The sequence below is a fragment of the Melospiza melodia genome, chromosome 22, assembly GCF_035770615.1.
Source record: "Melospiza melodia melodia isolate bMelMel2 chromosome 22, bMelMel2.pri, whole genome shotgun sequence".
Classification (NCBI taxonomy): domain Eukaryota; kingdom Metazoa; phylum Chordata; class Aves; order Passeriformes; family Passerellidae; genus Melospiza; species Melospiza melodia.
In genome coordinates this window covers 8,536,843-8,555,148 of record NC_086215.1, presented here as the reverse complement: position 1 = coordinate 8,555,148, position 18,306 = coordinate 8,536,843, and the positions used below count along the sequence as shown (strand labels likewise).

The 18,306-nt window shown below is 41.9% G+C and overlaps 1 protein-coding gene across 23 annotated transcripts in view; it reads left to right on the top strand.

Moving 5' to 3' along the window:
* FNBP1 (formin binding protein 1) overlaps positions 1 to 18,306 on the top strand; it is an 88,917-nt gene that overhangs the window by 30,642 nt on the left and 39,969 nt on the right. For all 23 annotated transcript variants that reach the window (XM_063174936.1, XM_063174957.1, XM_063174956.1 and 20 more), the window contains exons 3-5: positions 3,142 to 3,198; positions 5,687 to 5,834; positions 17,937 to 17,999. In XM_063174936.1, the coding sequence (XP_063031006.1) occupies positions 3,142 to 3,198; positions 5,687 to 5,834; positions 17,937 to 17,999 (268 nt within the window). The remainder of the gene's footprint in view (positions 1 to 3,141; positions 3,199 to 5,686; positions 5,835 to 17,936; positions 18,000 to 18,306) is intronic.

The window sequence follows — 18,306 nt, the reverse complement described above, 5'->3', positions numbered from 1 at the left end:
CACCCAAACAACATATAAATGAAAGTGAAATATTGTTTTACTTGTGACCATGTAGGAACTATGAATTGCTGAGCTTTATTTCTTATTCTGCTCTAGACTTCCCAAAAAACATGGTCTATTTTTTTTCCTGCCTCTCTGTATTTTTATGGTTTGAGGACAACTACCTCTGTCCCCAAGGAGCTCTTAAACACAGGGTTGCTTGCAGACATCTAAGAAGTTAAAAGTACAAAAGAAAAAAACAAAAAATGTAGACTTGTCAAGTGTTGAGGTAAAGCAGTGCTGGACATTAAAAAAGAGAAATAAATCATGCATCTGCTTTTATTTAATAAGTGTCCTTAAGCCTGGTGCAAACCTTTTTTGTACCACATCAATTTGGTGTAAAAGGGCTGCATCACATCACTGCATGTCATAACATGCAGAAAATGTTATTAAAAAGAGACAGGTTAACTCCAGGTACTCCTGTGGATGTAACTCAGTTTTGTTTGTAGTGTAAGTAAAGCTGCTGAAATTTATTTCCTTCTGCACAACTTGTATTTTCTGTTCCATCCTTGGGTTACCTAACTAGCTATTTCTCCTCTCTAACTATCTACATCTCAGCCTGGTCATCTGTTGAAGTTAAATTTTCTTCTATTTAAAAACATTTCTTCTTCTTTATAACTCTGCAGATGTGTATTTATTATTTTAGGTTAGGCTTACATATCATTTACAATTAGCCTGGTTTGGGAGTCCAGATCTGACTTGGTTATTTTCTTTGTTTCACATTCTATTTATTGAATCATTAAGCTAGGCTGGAATGTAGGAACTATGGTAGAATCTTATTTTAGGTATTTTGACTTCCATGGGACCCTGATGTGCTGGATGCTGTGCTCCCAGTGCTGAGGTGCTGTGTCCTTGTCACTCCCTTACAGCACATGCACTCAGAGCATCACAAAGGGTGTCAAAACCCTTGCCTAATGTGGTGATGGATAGATGGCCTCAAGGAAAATGTGTTGGAAAAAATGCTTCAGGTGTCAGGATAATCTGAGAATCAGAACCCCTGATGTCTGACATCTTTCTCTCACATTTGTCACCCAAGTTCAAATATGGGAGCAGAGAAACAAGCTGGAAAGGCAGAAAAAATGATGCAGAGTGAAAAGCAAATAGAAACACTCGTGGAGATAGGTGCTCAGAGTGGCAGAGAATCTTTCCAGAGATGGTTTTATTATGTGTTAGCTCCCTCTGTAATCATTGTTGGCACTGAAGGTGTCACTGTCACTGCACCAGGACATGCTGAGCTCCAGCAGTACTTCTGCATTCACTGGCACTTGTGGGGATTTTGTGTACCTGGTTAAACCTACATCTGATTTAGAAAACAGCAAAAAATAATTAGAGAACTTCAATAAATAGACTCAATTTGTGTGTTGTGTAAATTGCACAGAAGATAATGAAGTGTTTAACCCAGATGCTAATCCTTGGTAAGTGGTTTTTGTCTGTGAAAGCAGACTGTGGGTTTTTTTCCCCCCTCAGCTCTGTAGCATTTCTGCACCTTTAAAGATTCACAGGAAGCCAGTTGCTGTGTGTGTCAGAATTAATTGGGCAGCGTGACAGTGCAGGGAGATGGAGTTTTGACTGTGTGAAAATGCCTTATTACTGTAGCCTTCTGTGCTTTTTTTCTTGTGGTTTTTCATTTTCCCTTCAAGCTGGTGCATGGAAGGAGGCATTCCCATGGCATCTAAAGGGTGCTGTAAAATTTATTTTCATCATGCAGAACAGTTTGCAGAACCCTTCCCATTCTGGTGTTTGATAGAAGCCGCAGAACTAGAGAAGTTAATTTTTTCAGAGCATATTCTTGGAGAGAAGGCACAGACTGAGAGGGAGATACTCATTTGGATCCCTTCCAGTCAGGATAGTTAAATTTTGAGGAACACATGTTTGCCTGTGCAAATCTGCCAGCATTCTGGCTACTCCTCTGTTGGGGCAGATGCTCCTTAATTCCTCAAGGAGAACAAAAGGAATAAGAAATGTGAGATGGGAGGCCCTGCTGTCCCCAAGTCAGCAGTAAAACCAGCATCAGCAGGGAATGGGTTACACCTCTGAAAAAGCAGTTTCATTACAACTTGCATTCTGGGATTTCTCCAAAGAGTTTGGCATGGATAAGTTGATAAAACTCAGTCCTCCTTCGGACAGTGCTTCCATCAATACTCCCTGTGTGCTGCTCTTCATCACTGAAACAACCTTGTAAAACTAAACCAAATGGCTTCCCTTCCACAGCAGGGTGAGAGGCTGCCAGAGAGAACAGAGTCATGGGGCTCAGTTCAGGACACGGGAGCACTGAAAAGCCCTTAAAACTGCTCATCTCTGTGCTGTGCTGCAGTGCAGTGTGTGTCCTGGTGCTGATAGCAGCAAGGTGCACTCAGGGCCAGGTGGGCAGCACACCTTCCCAAATTCCCTGGATTTGCTGCTGGTGAGAGGCTTGTGGGACAATAAAAAGCATGCAATGTCAGATGTGCTCACAGCAAGCTTCAGGTTTCTTATTTAAGATACAATCACTCCAAGAGCATATTGGTGTTTTAAAATTAAATCAGTAGTTGGCTGGGGGATAATGAGATGCAATCATCTGTGCTAATTAGGATAATCAAATGTCACACTTCCCCCAGCATTAGTTGATAATCACAAAATGAACCCCCTCTTGCTATCTCAGTGCAGCTTCCCACAGCTTTGTGAAGGGGTTTTTTTTGCCTTCTAATCATCCTGCTAAATGCAGGCAAACCTGCCTGGCCAAGAGTGTCATCTGCTGCTTCAGATCTGCCTTACCTGAGGTGACTTTTACTCTAAAAGAACCTCTCCTCTAAATCAGGTGAAGGAGATCTGTGCATCAGCAGAACCAGAAACCAGGTGTATCAGCTTCATGACCTTAATTTAGCAACTTCTTGGGTTCAGAATCTGCTGCTTTGCTGTAGTTAGAGACTGGAGCAGAGTGCAGCTCATTCTTAGCGTGTTAGTACAGCACAATCAAAGCCTGATTATAGTCATGCTCCAGGAGAGGTGTCTGCTCACTGCTGATAAAAACTGCAGCCTCACAGAATGTGTGTGCAGCTCCATCAGTAAGCTTCAAAGGATATTTTAAAATTTTATTTTATGTCTCTATATTTTCAATTTTAGGAATCTTTCAAAGAAATACCAACCCAAGAAGAACTCCAAAGAGGAGGAGGAATACAGGTATGTTCACCATTCCCTGCTGGGTGAGCACACATTGATGGAGGAAAGGCAAAGTTTGGATCATCACGTAGGATTTGGCTTGTAAACCCAAGGTTTTAATGTCAAGTGTAAGAATATAGACATCACAGATGCACAGACAGGCTTGTGGGGTAGATACTAAGGAGTGGATTTGCCCTGTAACTACTCAGTTCCCTTATGTTGCAGTTTCTGGATGCCTGGGTTGGGGTTTTGGTTTCATTTGTTTTTTTAATGTGCCTTAAAACCTTCAAGCCAGACTGATCCTGCTTCTCTGAAGTGAACAACCAAATTCATATCTGCTTTCAGCAGGAGCAGAAGCAGTTGTTAATTTTAGCATGAAACTCAAGCACTCTGTGTAAGTATTAAATGACTCAAACAGGCTGACAACACAGATTAGTAACTTACAAAAGGAGTAATGTTCTAACAGCACAGTGGCTCCTGCAGAGCAGGGTGGAGGCTCAGGGTTGTACTCCCAGTGTCCTGGGGCTGGCTGCTGTTGAAGGATGGGCACAGCCTCACCTGTCTGGTTGTGACTCCCCTGCTCAGACCTGTCCCCGTGGCAGGAGATTGATGCTGTGCTCACAGGCAGAGCAACAAGGTCCAGGAGATGGGACACCACAGGTCCCTAAGGACACTCCTGCCCTTGAGGAGAATGAAGATATGTTTTAAGGAGAATTTTCTAGAAGATGAGCTTCCCACCAGGCTCTAAATCAGAGTGAGAACCTTTCCCCTTAGAGCACCGTGACCCCCGGAGTTTCTCAACATCAGGGTTTTGTAATGCAGCTCTGAAGGAAGGCATGGCAGGGGCTGACCCTCAGCCTGGTGCTCCAGGAGGCTGCTCTGCCTCTGGAGAGCCCAGCAGCAGCCTCAAACCCCTGACCTTGAAATTTGACATGTTTCAAAAGAGTTTGGATATGGCTCCAATTGGATGATTATATTAATACAGATTTTTTGGGTCAGCCCCCCAAGCTGCTCTACACAGCTACTCCAGTGGCTTGTGTAAGAGAGATAACAGGCTCTTTGCTTGCTTTTTAATTTATTTTTAGGAACATTGTTTGGGAATCAGTTATTTATGCCATTGTTTCCTGAGATATTGATATTTACACAAGGAAGATTATGTTACCAGCACAGTGGCTCTTCTGGTCTCTACCCAAGATTAGGAATAAATCTGCCTTTGGATAGCTCCATCATAAATGGGTATTTTGAGTTTACTACAATGGGTTTTGGCACATCATTCATTGCTGAAAAAGGATATTGGAGTTGAATGATTCCATGTGATGTGGCACAGAAGATCCTGAGCATCCTTTGCCCTTTATAAATACAGTGTTCACCTCAGTGTGGTTACTTCATGTCTCAAAACAATATCTGGGGATTTGCCATGTGACCTTTGGGGGCCTCAGATGCTGCTTGGAGACAACCTGGCTGAAAATCAGCTTTTTCAAGCTCATTGTCAGTCTCTAGTTCTGTGCCTTTTAGATCTTGGGATATTTTTGCAACTGGGATTTCTCTCATTTCACATCTTGACTGTGAATGTTTCTGCTTGTAATGTTTTTTTAGTCCCTTTTTAGTTTCTCCTGTTTTTATTTTCATCTGATGTCTTTTTCATCCCTACTTGTACCTCTCTATTCTATTTCCTCTAAATATCTCCATCTTTGCTTTGATTTTTCACCTTTAGGTGATGATACCAGCACAGGCCACTACTATTTTAGAATTAGAATAAAAAATAACAGCAACAATAGTTTTTCTAGTATGTAGTAGTGTCTTGCTGCTGGCTTCCAGCTGACCAGCACAGCCAGCTGGGGTATTTAAATGCAGCTCTGTTGGCACTGGGTTGAATATACCAGTGACATAATCTGCTGCTTCAAAATTTGTGTGCACAGATGTTTCTTCCTTTCAATAATACATGGAATGCTGTATGGGAGATTATTTGATATTAAAAAATAAACCTTGTGATGGAAGGTACTAAAAAATATGGGTTGACAATGAACAGCTGGTTAGTAAACTCTATTTATTTGAAAACTTTATAAACTATAGCTGATTTAAATCAAATTTACACTATGAAAAACTTTCTTTTCTAGGCTATGCTGGCCAAAATTTTGCTTGCTTAGACAGGATTTTTCCAGGTAGGATATACTGATGACTCTGTGCACTGAATTGTAGGAATTGAGACAGTACAACTAGAAATGTTTGGTGAGTAGAGATTAGAAAACTGAAGCCCCAGAGCTGTGCTGATAAAGAACCTGGCACTCTAAAGTGGTGATATTTTAAGAGCCAGTGTCAAACTGTCTAAATTGAGATAGACTTATCAGAGAACTGTCAGTGTGTGGGACAGGCTTCCTTTGGAGCAATTCCTTCAGTGAATCTGTGCTAATTCACTGCAATGCTAAATGCTTAAGGAGGATCCCAGCTCCCTTTGCAGTGTGTCTGTCAGAAAATAAAGAGCCTAAAAATGCATTTCTGTCCTTTGCAGGTACACATCAACTAGAGCCTTCCTAGCCACTTTAAATGAGATGAATGACTATGCTGGGCAGCACGAGGTGATCTCAGAGAACATGACCTCTCTGATCACTGCCGAGTTAACGCGCTACGTGCAGGAGCTGAAACAGGAGAGGAAATCGGTAACCCATCCTTCTTTATTTATTATTCACTAGGAATTGCTATTTAAGACAGCTAATTAGTGGTAGTGGAGCTCAGTGTTAAGTGAGATTTATTTGTAGTTAATAAACATGAGCTGTGCTAATGAACCAAGCATTAAAGAATTGGGTTATGTGCCCTGGCCAAGTCGCTGAACCGTTTGAATCAAATGTTATAAAATCAGACAGGAATTGCCTGTAGGAGAATCCCTCCTAAATAAGGTCAGAGACCCATCTGTGCTTAAGGCTCTGCTAGCCAAAAGCTTGCTTGGGGCAGAGTCCAGCAGCACTGTGTAAAGCCTGAAATAAACAGAGGAACTGCAGTGCTGAGGCTGATTGAGAGAATTATTTGGATTTTGATTCACATTTTTTGTGCTTCTCAGCCAGATCTTGCGAAGGAGACTCTTTAAAAAATATTTTAATAATAAATAGGGGGTTTGTCTTGTTTGGTGAAGATAAGGAATGTGGTTTTCAACCTGTTGTCCTTCAAGACTGGTAGAATTAATAGATTTATGTTAGTGCTCTATTGCAGCTGGTACTTTAGGGACCTGGGTGCCTGCTGCAGTGAATGTTCAAAGCTGATTAATTTGCACATCACCAGCTCTGTAAAATGGAGAGTTGAGATGTGATTTCCTTCCTTGTTTTGAATCCTTTTATGTCCTGGATGTGTGAGCATAGAAGAAGGATTCTAAGCACTACAAATACTCACAGAACAGGTATAAAATGACTAAGCAAAGTGCAAAGGGAGCATCAGAGCATTATATTTCATTTCCAAGCTGTTGGTCTATTTTGGAAAGTGCAAAAATACTCCTGCAGAACTTATGCATTTATAAATAGTCCCACTAAACACTAAGCATGTGCTGAGGTGCTGTGTGGGAGCAGAGCCCTGGAAATCACCACCTTTTTCTAAGTATAGCATTAGAATGATAATTATGTCAGCAGAGGAAAAGAATATATAGACATAGCTTTAATCTGCAGAATGGTGTGTAATCTTCAGCATGGAAGGATGTTTTACATATAACTGTGATGGGAATGTTTTCTCAGCCCCTCTGTGACCTTATACCCAGCATGGATCTGTGCAGAAGGAGGAAAAAAGGGGAAAAAAGCAGCATTCTAGTCTGGCATTTTTCTGTCAGCTCTTGTTTTTTGCATGGGTATATAAGTTGATTGGAGTATCTAGATGTTCTAAGTACTATGGAAGTGGGCTTGCAATATTTCTTGTAAAGAATTTGAGCAGTAACTATTGGCTTTTTGTTTTGTTTGTAAACTTTTCTCGTAATTATGGCTCATATAAGTAAGGGGTGAATGACAGGAAAATTAGTGTAATATTGGCCTAGTGATAAGAACAGGGGAACAGCAAAAAGCAAGTGAGTGTATTTACCTGCTGTTGCTGATAATTACTGGCCTTTAACAGAAAACAGTTGTCAGTCAGAGTTGTTTTGTTCTTGCAACATAAATCAAGCTTATAGGAATTAGGAATCCTTGTCTGGTTCCTGTAGATTTCTCATTCAGGAGAAAACTGTGTTGAAAAGGAAACTGTTCCCACCCTCAGGCATTTTTCATGCACAGCCTCTCACTTCATCCTGTAACAGCATTGATCCTGCTGAGATCTGCAGGAGGGGAGGGTGGATGTTGTGTAAATATTACAGAGAGCTGCAGCTTAGGCAAAACCTTTTATGATATCAATTAATGAATGACTTGGTATTTCCAGAAATTTTGTTGGCAGGGTTCTCGTGCTCACTGTTTGTTCTGCCATCAGCTGCTGTGCTCCAGGTCCAAAGAATCATTTGGATGAGCCACTCCTGGGGCTGGGTCCATGTGTAGGAGTTGGGAGACCCACATTCTTCTCCACTGAGTCCTGAATTAAGTCATTCAGGTGTCCAAATACCTGTAAAATGGTAAAATTTCCAGTGATTTCAGCATGGCTGTGGTAGATAAGCACCTTTACTCTTTTGGTCTTACTTTTCTACTTGGAAGATGAAAATTATACACAGAGGTGTCGTAACTAAATGTGTGAAAGATGAGCTCAAGTCCAGCAGAAAGGGGTCAGGCAATAGGAATGGGGTTGGAAGGGACCTGAGAGCTCATCCCATTCTCCCCTGCCATGGGCAGGGATAACTGGTCCAGCCTGCACCAAACCCTGACCTTGAACACTTGCAGGGGTGGGGCAGCCCCAGCTTCTCTGGGGCCTCAGCACCCTCACAGGGCAGAATTTTTTCAAATATCTCTAAATACAGCTTCTGTTTCCAAAGGAAACCCCTTTGATGCCCAGGAGTGTTTGCTGGAGCTGTGAGCAGTGAGTGTGGCTGATGATCTTTGAACACATGGGGGCTGGTGCCTGCCTGCTCTGCTCTGCTTTCATGCTCATTTAGCTCTATTGATTCCAGTGGAATTACACCAGCAGATGATTGGGGTCACACAGTAATAAATAATTTCTTGGGTTTTCCTTGGCATGGAAGTGGTGCAGAACTGATACTGTGTCATGCCTTACATGGGTTTTATGCTGGGTAAAATTCATCTGGCATGCAAATTGTACATGTGTTGGGTTTGTTTGGCTCTCTGAAAGGTGTGCTTGATGGCTGCCTATGTAATGTTTTTTCTATAAAAGATGGTTGCTAGTGGTGAAAATAAGGAAAGAAGCAACTAATCAAAACCAGGCAGGACAATTGTGCAGGTTGGACAGGTGGGATGATGTGCAAGGTCAGTGCTTTGGTGCTGTTGTTCAAAAGAGAGATACCTCCTTCTTCCTGTGATCTGATTTAGAACTTGGGAGAGTTCTGGGTTACCTTTTACACTTTTTCAGATCCTGTGCTTTGTTGCATGATGGCTTTTGAACTTTAGAAAGTGGTTACAAAAATCAGGCCAAGACTCCTTGTGTGAAACTTAAATATCTTTTGGAGTAAAGGTGAATCAATGACTTTCTCATTTTACACATTCCTCTTCCATAAGATTGCTCTCAGTGCTGCCCCTGTACCAAATGAGTTGTTTTGCCCTCACAGTCACTAAGTCAGGAACACACCCTGCCTGCTTTTCACACAGTGAGAAGGAGAACTCCTTGTGTTGTTTCAGTTCTTCCCAGCTGCCCAGTGAAGTGAAACTCTTTATAGTGCAGTTCCTCACTTGAACTTCTTCTTGTACTCTCTTGATCTTACTGTGTCCATTCTCTCTCAGGAGACATTCTCTTCCTCAGAGTCCTTGTTAGCTGGTTACAAGCTCAAATTTCAGTTCTGTGTTGCGTGAAGGGCATGTCCCATCCATAGTCCCCTTGAGGCTGTTGAGGTTAGATGCCTGTGACTGAATTGCTGTTGGAAGATGTCATCAAGTCACACAAATGAGGTGGGAATCACCTCTGAGTATTTCAGGGAAAGAACTTGCTTCTGCAGTCATGTTTCATGTCACCCCAATGTCACCAAGGCCTGACTTTGGGGTGGCTGTCAAAGGTGTCAAGTTTGACCTCGATGATCTCGAAGGTCTCATCCAACCTTGTGATTCTGTGACCTGCAGTATTAAAAAATTGGCTCTTAATCTTGTCCATCTTTGACAAAAGAGAAGGTGGTGATCCTGTCATGTCAAGATGAGTGTTTGGACTTTACTTCACAAGCACTGACATGTAATACACTTCTAGGTTGGAAATGTACTGAGCCAACCATTGAGAATTTCTGTTTGTTGGCTTATTTTTTCCCCTTAACACTTCACAGGACATAGTTGATTTATACATCCAACTATGGCTGAGGAATCCATCCAATTCTGTAATCTGGATAGAAATTCAAGAATTATTTCCTGAGCCCATTCTGATTTAGATCTCTGGTCACCAACTAGGTCTGACTCTCAGCCTCTTCTGGCAGCAGCTGCTCTGTGTAGCCACTGCTCATGGCAGCTTTGCTAAAAATGTATTTGGGAGTCATGAACCATCTCTCTGTTTACTGCTGCTGCTCTCACCTCTGCCTCCACCTCCCCCTGGGGCTGCTCTGGCTCCATACAATCAAGCATGAAAGTCAGGTAGAAGCCAAGGGCTTTGCTGCAGTCTGAACTGGTGCAGCACTGGGATTCTGTGGTTGGGAGAGAATTTACCTGATGTCAATACATTCCATTTTGTGTGGGGATAGAAGGGGAACAGGGAATGAATGAATCCTTATGGGTACCATGGGGGCAAAACAGGTCTGGTTCTTTCTGTTGGACCCTCCTTGTGTGCATTCATCCAGGGGGTGCCTCTCAGAGGACTTTCTGTTTCTTGTAGGTTCTCAGGTGTTGATGAAAAGTAAATAATTGGAGGAATTCTGTCACGTTCACTCATTCTGAATAGTGCCCTGTTCTGCAAAGAGTCCTGTGGTTTTTCCAGAGGATTTCTCCAGCTTGGAGCAGGCATGAGGCAGGGTGGCAGCACACAGCCCTGTCAGGGGCACAATGGATTTTCCCGTGTTGCATTTGGGATGTGCCTCAAGCTCTGTGTGTGTTTGGAGCACAGCTGTGCTTTGTGCTGCAGGGGCACAGAGAGACTTTGCTGCCTTCCAGAAGTCACAAACCAACGGCCAAGTGAGGGGTGGGGAAAGGAAAAGAGTGACAGTGAGAGGAAGTGATTTGCCAAACTTCAGATTGATGTAATTCAAACCAAGCTTTCCCCATCTCTTGTCTTGCAACCAACTCACTTCCAGCTCATTGCCCTGTGGATGAAGGTCTTAATTTTAATCTAAAGGTATTTATGGGAATTTGCTGTGCTTGATAAATACACTGCACAACAGTCCTGCTCTAAATATTCATCCTCTTTCTTGTGAGGTATTTCTGCTGTATTTGGTTAAGTTAAATTGTACCAGTGCAGTGTTACGTGGTAATTATTAAAGAGAAAATTAAGAATGCAGAAATATATTTAGGAAAGATCACAACAATTTCTGTGTTCTGATGGACTGTTTGTTGGTTTTCACCAAGTTATGGATAGTAAATACAATGAAGCTGTGTTGGCTATTGCTGTGTTGTCATGGAATGGTGCTGTGAAGGGGAAAAGCAAGTGCTTATTATGGAAATTTAAATAGCATTTTTGTGTGGGAAACTAATACCAATATCCCATCCAACTGAAAGGTATAACGTGACCTTTGGATTTAGCAGGATTCAAAGTTGAGACCACTGAACTTCACAGGCTGCTCTTCCCAGTTTTGAATGGGTACACTGAACTATGAAATGATAGCCCAAATAAATAAATTGGCTTCTGTTTACCACATGAAAGAATCAGATTGGGAAAACAAAATCTGTTTACTAACAAATGTAGTTCCATTTTCTGTGAATTGGCCTGAATACTGCTCTGCACAGCAAGAGCCTTTAGAGGGACAAGATGAGAGATGCCTCCTATGAGCAGTAACATTTCCTGCTCAGTGCATGACTGAGAGATGCCTGAGGCTGAGGGGGTTGAGCACTGGCCATGGATGCATTTTTCCCTTTGTGTTCTGCCTGTACAGCCACGGAGATTGGCCTGAAAAGGAAGAGCAACAATAAAGCCAGATGAGTAGTGCATATGTTAATTGTGGAGAGTGGGGTTCATCCAAGCCTGTGGTACATGTGGGCATGTTCAGCTGGCATTTTTGCTGACATTTAATATTTTATATTTCTGATGCAGGTCTTGGTACTTCAGTGTAGGTGAATGTGTGCATGAAGGGTCTATGAAAACAGCTAGAAGTATTTCCTTGCATATTGAGGCATTAGCTTGTACGTCTTCTAGTTTTTGTTGACAGGAATGTCACAGACCATTTGAAATGACACCTTTTAACTGTGGATCAGTGGAAGGAGAGCTTGGTGACAATGCTGGGATTGAGAAGCAAGAGCAGCCTGTTCCTCTAATTTCATTGAAGGATATAAAAGCACAAACAACTTTTCACACCATAGTTTTAACAGTAGTGATGAATCTCCTTTTGAAAAGCCCTAGGTTTGCTTTTGAGGAGCACTTGGGCTCTGGTGAGCTTTTAAGGACAAGATTAGTCCGTAGGGCTGGGTTGGAGGAGGGTACATGATCTCCAAACACCCTGTGCTCACTGGTTCCAGGGCCTGCTGGCCTTGCTGCCCTGAGGGCAGATGGATGAGCAGGACCTCTCCAGGAGCTGGCCAGAGCAGCAGAGATCCTGAGGATCCTTAGCTCTGCTGCCATGGAGCTGCACTGGGAGCTGCAGCACTGTCTCTGTGCCTGAGAAGAAGTTCTGAGCTACAATTCCCAATGTAAGGACTTTATCTGTCACATGTAGTATGAAAATGACAAGTTACCATAAATATTACTGCCACAGTGTCTCTTAGGTTTGTGCCAATCACCAGGGAGTCACAGAATGGTTTGGTTTGGAAGGAACCTTAAAGATTATTTCATTCCAACTCCCTGCCCAGGGCAGGGACACCTTCCACTGGTCCAGGTTGCTCCAAACCCCATCCATAATTCAGTTGTTACAGCTCAGTGACAACAGGGGCAGCTACTTCAGGTTGTCAGGTGCAGCTGATCTGGAATTTGAAGCTTTGCTCCATAGTGCTTGTTAAATGGAATTTCTTTGGAATACAGCACTCCAGGAGCAGATACTCACATCAAATTAAGTACAGATATGTCTATAACTTGTCCCAGACTCAAACAAGTTGATAAATACATGTTAAAAATAATGTCCCTGTGGATATTGCAAAGGAGAACAGTGTTATGCCCCAATATTAAGTAGCTGATGAATGTGTTAAAATGGTCATGAATTTCATGTCAACATTCACAGAACTGTCTTATGCTCCTCTTTCTACAACTGAGAGAGATAAGACCTCAAGAACATATTGCTATTTTTGGAAACAAAGATTTCTTTGGAGGAGACTGTTTCCTGTCTTTGCAGCCAGAAAAAGAAAAACATTTGACAAGGATTTTTGCAAATATTGCTGAAAAAATTGAGGAAAAAGTAGTGTTGTCTTATTTCCGTCTCTGGTGTGCTTTAATCACCAGCCATTATTTTAGAAATCACTTGTAACAAAAATGGAGATAAGAGTTTGAATTGGAGGATGGAGTACTGTATTTTTATTTATTATCAGTGTGAGCTGGGAGTACTTGTTACAGAAGCCAAAGGTAACTATTTTGTCAGTCTGTTTTATTATCTCACATGTACATAGAAGAGAATAAAGACCCTTGCCTTAGATATATTTTTAGACAATTCTTGAAAAGGATGTTGTCAAATGAACCATATGCTATGCATATAAATTAAGACTGTTTTTATGATTATTTCTAATACAAACATCCTATAGATGTACAAGTCTTTAGTTTAACCATATAATCAACTCCTGTTTGTTTAAGAAAAAACAAGGCTGTGTTATTACAGCCTTTTGTAAAAGGTTTCACAGGATCAGTTTAGACAGAGCCTAAGCAGCCCTGTTGTCATGCTGGGAATTTACATGTTTCAGGCAATTACTTAATTTAAAATTGCCCAGGAACTCCTCAGCAAAAGCACTGGAATGTGTTGTCCTTCATTAGATGCTTTTAGCAACATCTTTTCTCCTGCTTCTCTCAAAAGGTCAGGGGAAAAAAAAAAAAAAGATAAGATGCATCTTCTAACAAGCTGTTGTTGTCTGCTGGGTGAGCTCTGGGGCTGTGTAAACCCTCGTGCATACCAAGGAAGTTTTGCAAAAATATCCTGCTGCTCCTAATTGTGGCAGTGCTGGCAGGAACAGGCTCTGCATTGTGGGACCCTCGCTCGCTGCTCCCGGCGTTTTGATCAACACGGGTGAAATCTGAGCCCAACAAAAGTCAATGAGAGGTTTGTCTTTGATTGCACAGCAGCCAGGGTTGCTCCCCAGCTGTTCCAGACACAGGCAGCATCCTAATGAGGAGAGCACACCGATCCCTGTGGCTGCATTTGCAAAGGGAAAGGCTCTTTCCTCGAGCTGTGAGCTTTTTGAATATAACAAAAGCTTTTAAAAAGTTGAGTTAATCCAGAGTCCTCACATGAGCGAGTTAATACTCTGGCAAAAGTATCTCAAGTCTTAACAACTGAATTTTAGAATTCCAGGAAGAATTTCTTAATGGAAAGGGTTGGATTGGGCTGTCCAGGGAGGTGGTGGAGTCACCATCCTTGGAAATGTTCAAGGAAATTCTGCATTTGGACTTGGGTGTCGTTAAAATTATGATGGTTGGTCATGACTTGAGCTCAAACTTTGAGATCTTTTCCAAAAGTTGATGATGGTTGGTCATGAGTTGAGGTCAGACTTGGAGATCTTTTTCGAACTCATCTGTGAACTCTCCTGAGATCACCTAAAACCTTCATTGTTGTATTAATCCTGTGAGCTGGAGTGGATGGAGTTCTCCAGTGAAAACGTGGCCATTGTGGATTGTTCAGGGCACCCTGGGGCACAATGGGCTTTAACACAGGGAAAAAGGACAATTGTGGTCATGGAGGATTGAGTTTGGGTATTGCTGCTGTGCTTTAAGCCATTTAGTTGGTTTAATAGTTCAATAAAATATTGCTCAGGGAAATCTTAAAGTTGACACAGTGTTTGCCAGCCAAAGACTGCAAAATACAGACTTCAAGATGATTTAGGGGGTTGACTTAATGAACACTAATAACCCCAAACTTTTCACTTTACTGTGTTTCTAATGTGTTTTTAGAATTCTGTGGATATGGGTGAAAAGTCTGGAGTAAATCATGGCATGTGAGCCACCAACACTGCTGCTAATGTCTCACTGACACACTTGAGGTGTGATTTATTAATTGAGTATCTCACTCATATTCTGATTATTTTTTTAACAGCCATTAATTTGGACATCCAGTTTGGGAGGGGAAAAAAGAAATACTGTATCAATTACTCCAAATTTCTCATTCTGTGCTGCTGAAATGCCTGTGAGTGGTAGTTTGCCACAGGATTTTCTAAATAGTTTTTCATGTTTCCATTTGCTAAATGTTAGGTGTAGAACAACCAATTATTTAATTTGTTCAAAGAAATTTATTTAAATTAGAACTTGTACTTGAAACCTTATCAAGGAACAGTTGAGCTTGGAGTTATTTTTGCTGGGGTTTTGGAGGGGAGGAGGTGAAGGTAGAGGACATTTGCTGTTTAAGAGGATTGTAAAGGAAATGAGTTTGCAGAAGTTGAAGATAGTGCATGGTTTGAGGAAACTGGAGGCTTCCTGTATGACTTTAGGCAGATCACTTGACTGTGGTGCCTTGACTTTTCTAACCCATAAAATTGGGCCAGTGAAGAAATATAGATAGTTGGAAGGTCCCACTTAGGTGCTGTATTTAAAAATGAATTTTTGGAAGGCAGGAATTACCATTGGAAGGCAAAGATGTGCAAAACCAGAAGTGCCTTAGCTCACAACAAGGGACAGCACAGCAAGAATTAGGGGTTATATAAGTATATTTAGAAATTGGTTGAACTAAAAAAAAAGCAGTATTTCCTGAACTCTTCAAGATGTAATGCACCTGTATTTATCACCATTTAATATTTCACTATTTAATCATCTTCAACAATGCTCATTTTACATTTCAGCATTCCAATTGTGCAGAAGAGTTTTTATTAAAAAAAAATAAAGTATCAAAATGCAGCAAAATCTGAACTGGATGCAGTCTCACTGCTTCTTGCATGTACTTCTAGAAGCTTGTGCAGCTTATTTTACAGAGATGACAAATTTGGAAGTAACAGGGATGGCTTGTTAAAATGACATTATTCAACTACAATGGTTTAAAAATACACATCCTGTTATCTGATGGGCTTTTGTTTCCAAGTTCATCCTTCAGCTCCTCTCTGCAATTGTTTCCTGCTAAACAAACCTGGCATGTTGTTTTCCTGAGGCTTATGGGTCATTGACAGTATTGGGTTTCACACAGTCCAGCTGCTCCCAAATCAGATCCATCCTATCCCAGCAAAGTGGGGAGCACAGAAATGGGGGCTGGTGGAAGCAAGGAAGGCAACATGAATCCATCAGAGTCATTTTATTCCCAGCTTCACTGTTAAGGCTTCCATGAATTTCATGCTCATTAGCAAAACGTTGAAAAATGTAGTGATAAATTACAGTTGTTCCTTGGGACTGTTTTTGTTGCTCCTTGGGACTGTTTTCCTAAACTCTGATGACAAAAGGCTGAAACGAGGAGCCCCTGGCAGGGAAGAGGCAGCATCTGTCACACACGGAGTTGAAAGGACTTGGGGATCTACAAAGGGAACTGAAATCAGCTTGGAGCCTTTCCCTGCCACCCAGCAGTTCCACAGTGATGTCAGGTTTTTTTTAATGTCACAGTGTGGTGAGGCAGTGTTTGGAGAAGGTCTCTGCTGTCCCAGCAGTGCCAGGCTGTCACTGCTCCCCTTCCATGGCCCAGTGGCCACACGTGCTCCCTGCTCAGAGGGCAGGAGCAGAGCCAGAGCTGAGCATGGCATGGGCCAGGATGGAAAACATTTCTGCCACTGGGCCTCTCTTGTCTGCTTTAAGAATTTTCCTGTGGAGATAAGCACCATGCAGACACATCCAGCTGTAGAATGTCCCTGTGCTCAGTTCCAGGTGAGCATCCCTCCTCAGCACACAGTGTTTGGGACTACCAGGGCAGCCCTGGTGCTGTTCTGTTCTTGCAGGCATCTTGAACATTACTGTGATTTTTAAAGCTAAATGAGCCTATTTGACATGGCATGATGGAGAATTGCAGTTTTGGGGCTTTTTGCTGTTGTGTCTGATGGAGGCAGAATGGCAGCTCTGAAATGTCCCTCATTCCCCTAACGCAGGAAAATACCAATTGTGGTAGTGGAAGATGCAGGAGACCAAGGAGCTGCCAATTGTAAAGTGCTTGCAGGCAGATTTTTCTAACTGTGGCATTTTCTAGCAGGTTAATGATCTGGAGTGTGAGCTTTTTTTAACCCAACAAACCATAGGTATCACATTCCTTAAGATTTATGTAAAATCTGATTGCACTTGGGCGTGGGAGCACATAAATTCTAGTGGCATTATCTGGCAATATCTGACCTTTATTTTTCAAGTTTACTTTGTGACACCATTCCTGTATTTGACTAAAACTAATTACCAGTAAATAATACAAAAGAAAGGCCTCTCTCTTCCTGTTTCACTTTGCTTCATTGTTTATTTTCCAGGGTGGTGTATGGAGGGGAATAACCTGTTGTAGCAGTCAGCTGGGTCTGCATTCACATTCCTGCCCAGAGCTGGGTCACTCACTTATAGAATGATCTGGAATGAATTGCTTATCTTGAGGGAAAGCCAGGCATATATATGGAGGAACAGCTTGCCCAGAAAAGCTGTGGCTGCCCCATCCCTGGAAGTGCCCAAGGCCAGGTTGGACAGGGCTTGGAGCAGCCTGGGACAGTGCAAGGTGTCCCTGCCACGGCAGGGGGTTGGAACAAAATGTTCTTTGAGGTCCCTCCCCACCCAAACCATTTTGTGATTCTGCAGAGGGATAAACTAATACAGATTAGATTCTTTGATAAAGAACATTGTGTAAAGAACTGTTACTTAAACCAACTGCAATTTAGATCCACAAAGCACATCAGGAGAGGAGTTCCTTGTTCAGCTGACATCTCCATTTAAAACTTGAGTTACACCTCACTCTGAGCACACACTCACCCCCAGTGTGTGGGAGAGGAGGGATTCTGCAGGGACCAAAAACCTCTTGAGAGGCAGGAGCAGCTGGCTCTGACACACAGCTAGTAACTAGGAAGAAGAGAGGTTTTTTTGTTGAGTCTGAATGAAAATCAGGACAAACATCAGTTGTTAGAATGTGCCAATCAAGTGCATCTTGGTAAATTCATGTAGAGAGAAATTTTAATTTAGAGCCAGTGTTCAGTCTGTCACCAAAGAAATACTCATCAGATAAAAGTGCTTCAGATCCCATGATATGGGAAACCAATAATTATGAGATACAGTGAACAATACAAGGTAGAATTGCTAAAGGGATTAATTAGCTTTAGTCGAACTAACCACTATAATTGATGCAAATATCCATCTGCAGCCTGCTGAGACATTAGATAGTCATCACACACCTGCTCAATTCACCAGCCTTGCAGAACACAGCTGTCAGAATGATTTCTGGTTGGGCTTTTTCTTGAGCATACTTGACTGTTTGTTCTTTTGTTGTTCAAAATGTTTTCTTTTCTTTTTCTAAACAGCACTTCCATGATGGCAGAAAGGCACAACAACACATTGAAACTTGCTGGAAACAACTTGAAGCAGTAAGTGGCAAATTCCTCAGATGTGACATTCAAGTAATTTATATATTGTTTTCAAAGAGATGGTTCCAAATGTTTTATTTGGAAAACAAAAGGTATATGGGTAAAAGTTGTAGAAATGGAATTTTTAAAACTCTGCTGCCTTAAATACACTCACAGTCCTCAAAAAATCTGTTTTAACAGAACATTTGGCTTCTGTGGGCTCTTTGTCTATCACGAGCAGCATTTCATTTGATATGACTTGAAAAGTGTGCTAAGCATTGCTGAAACTGCAGAGTCCCTAAGGGTCCTGCTCAGATATTCCACTGCC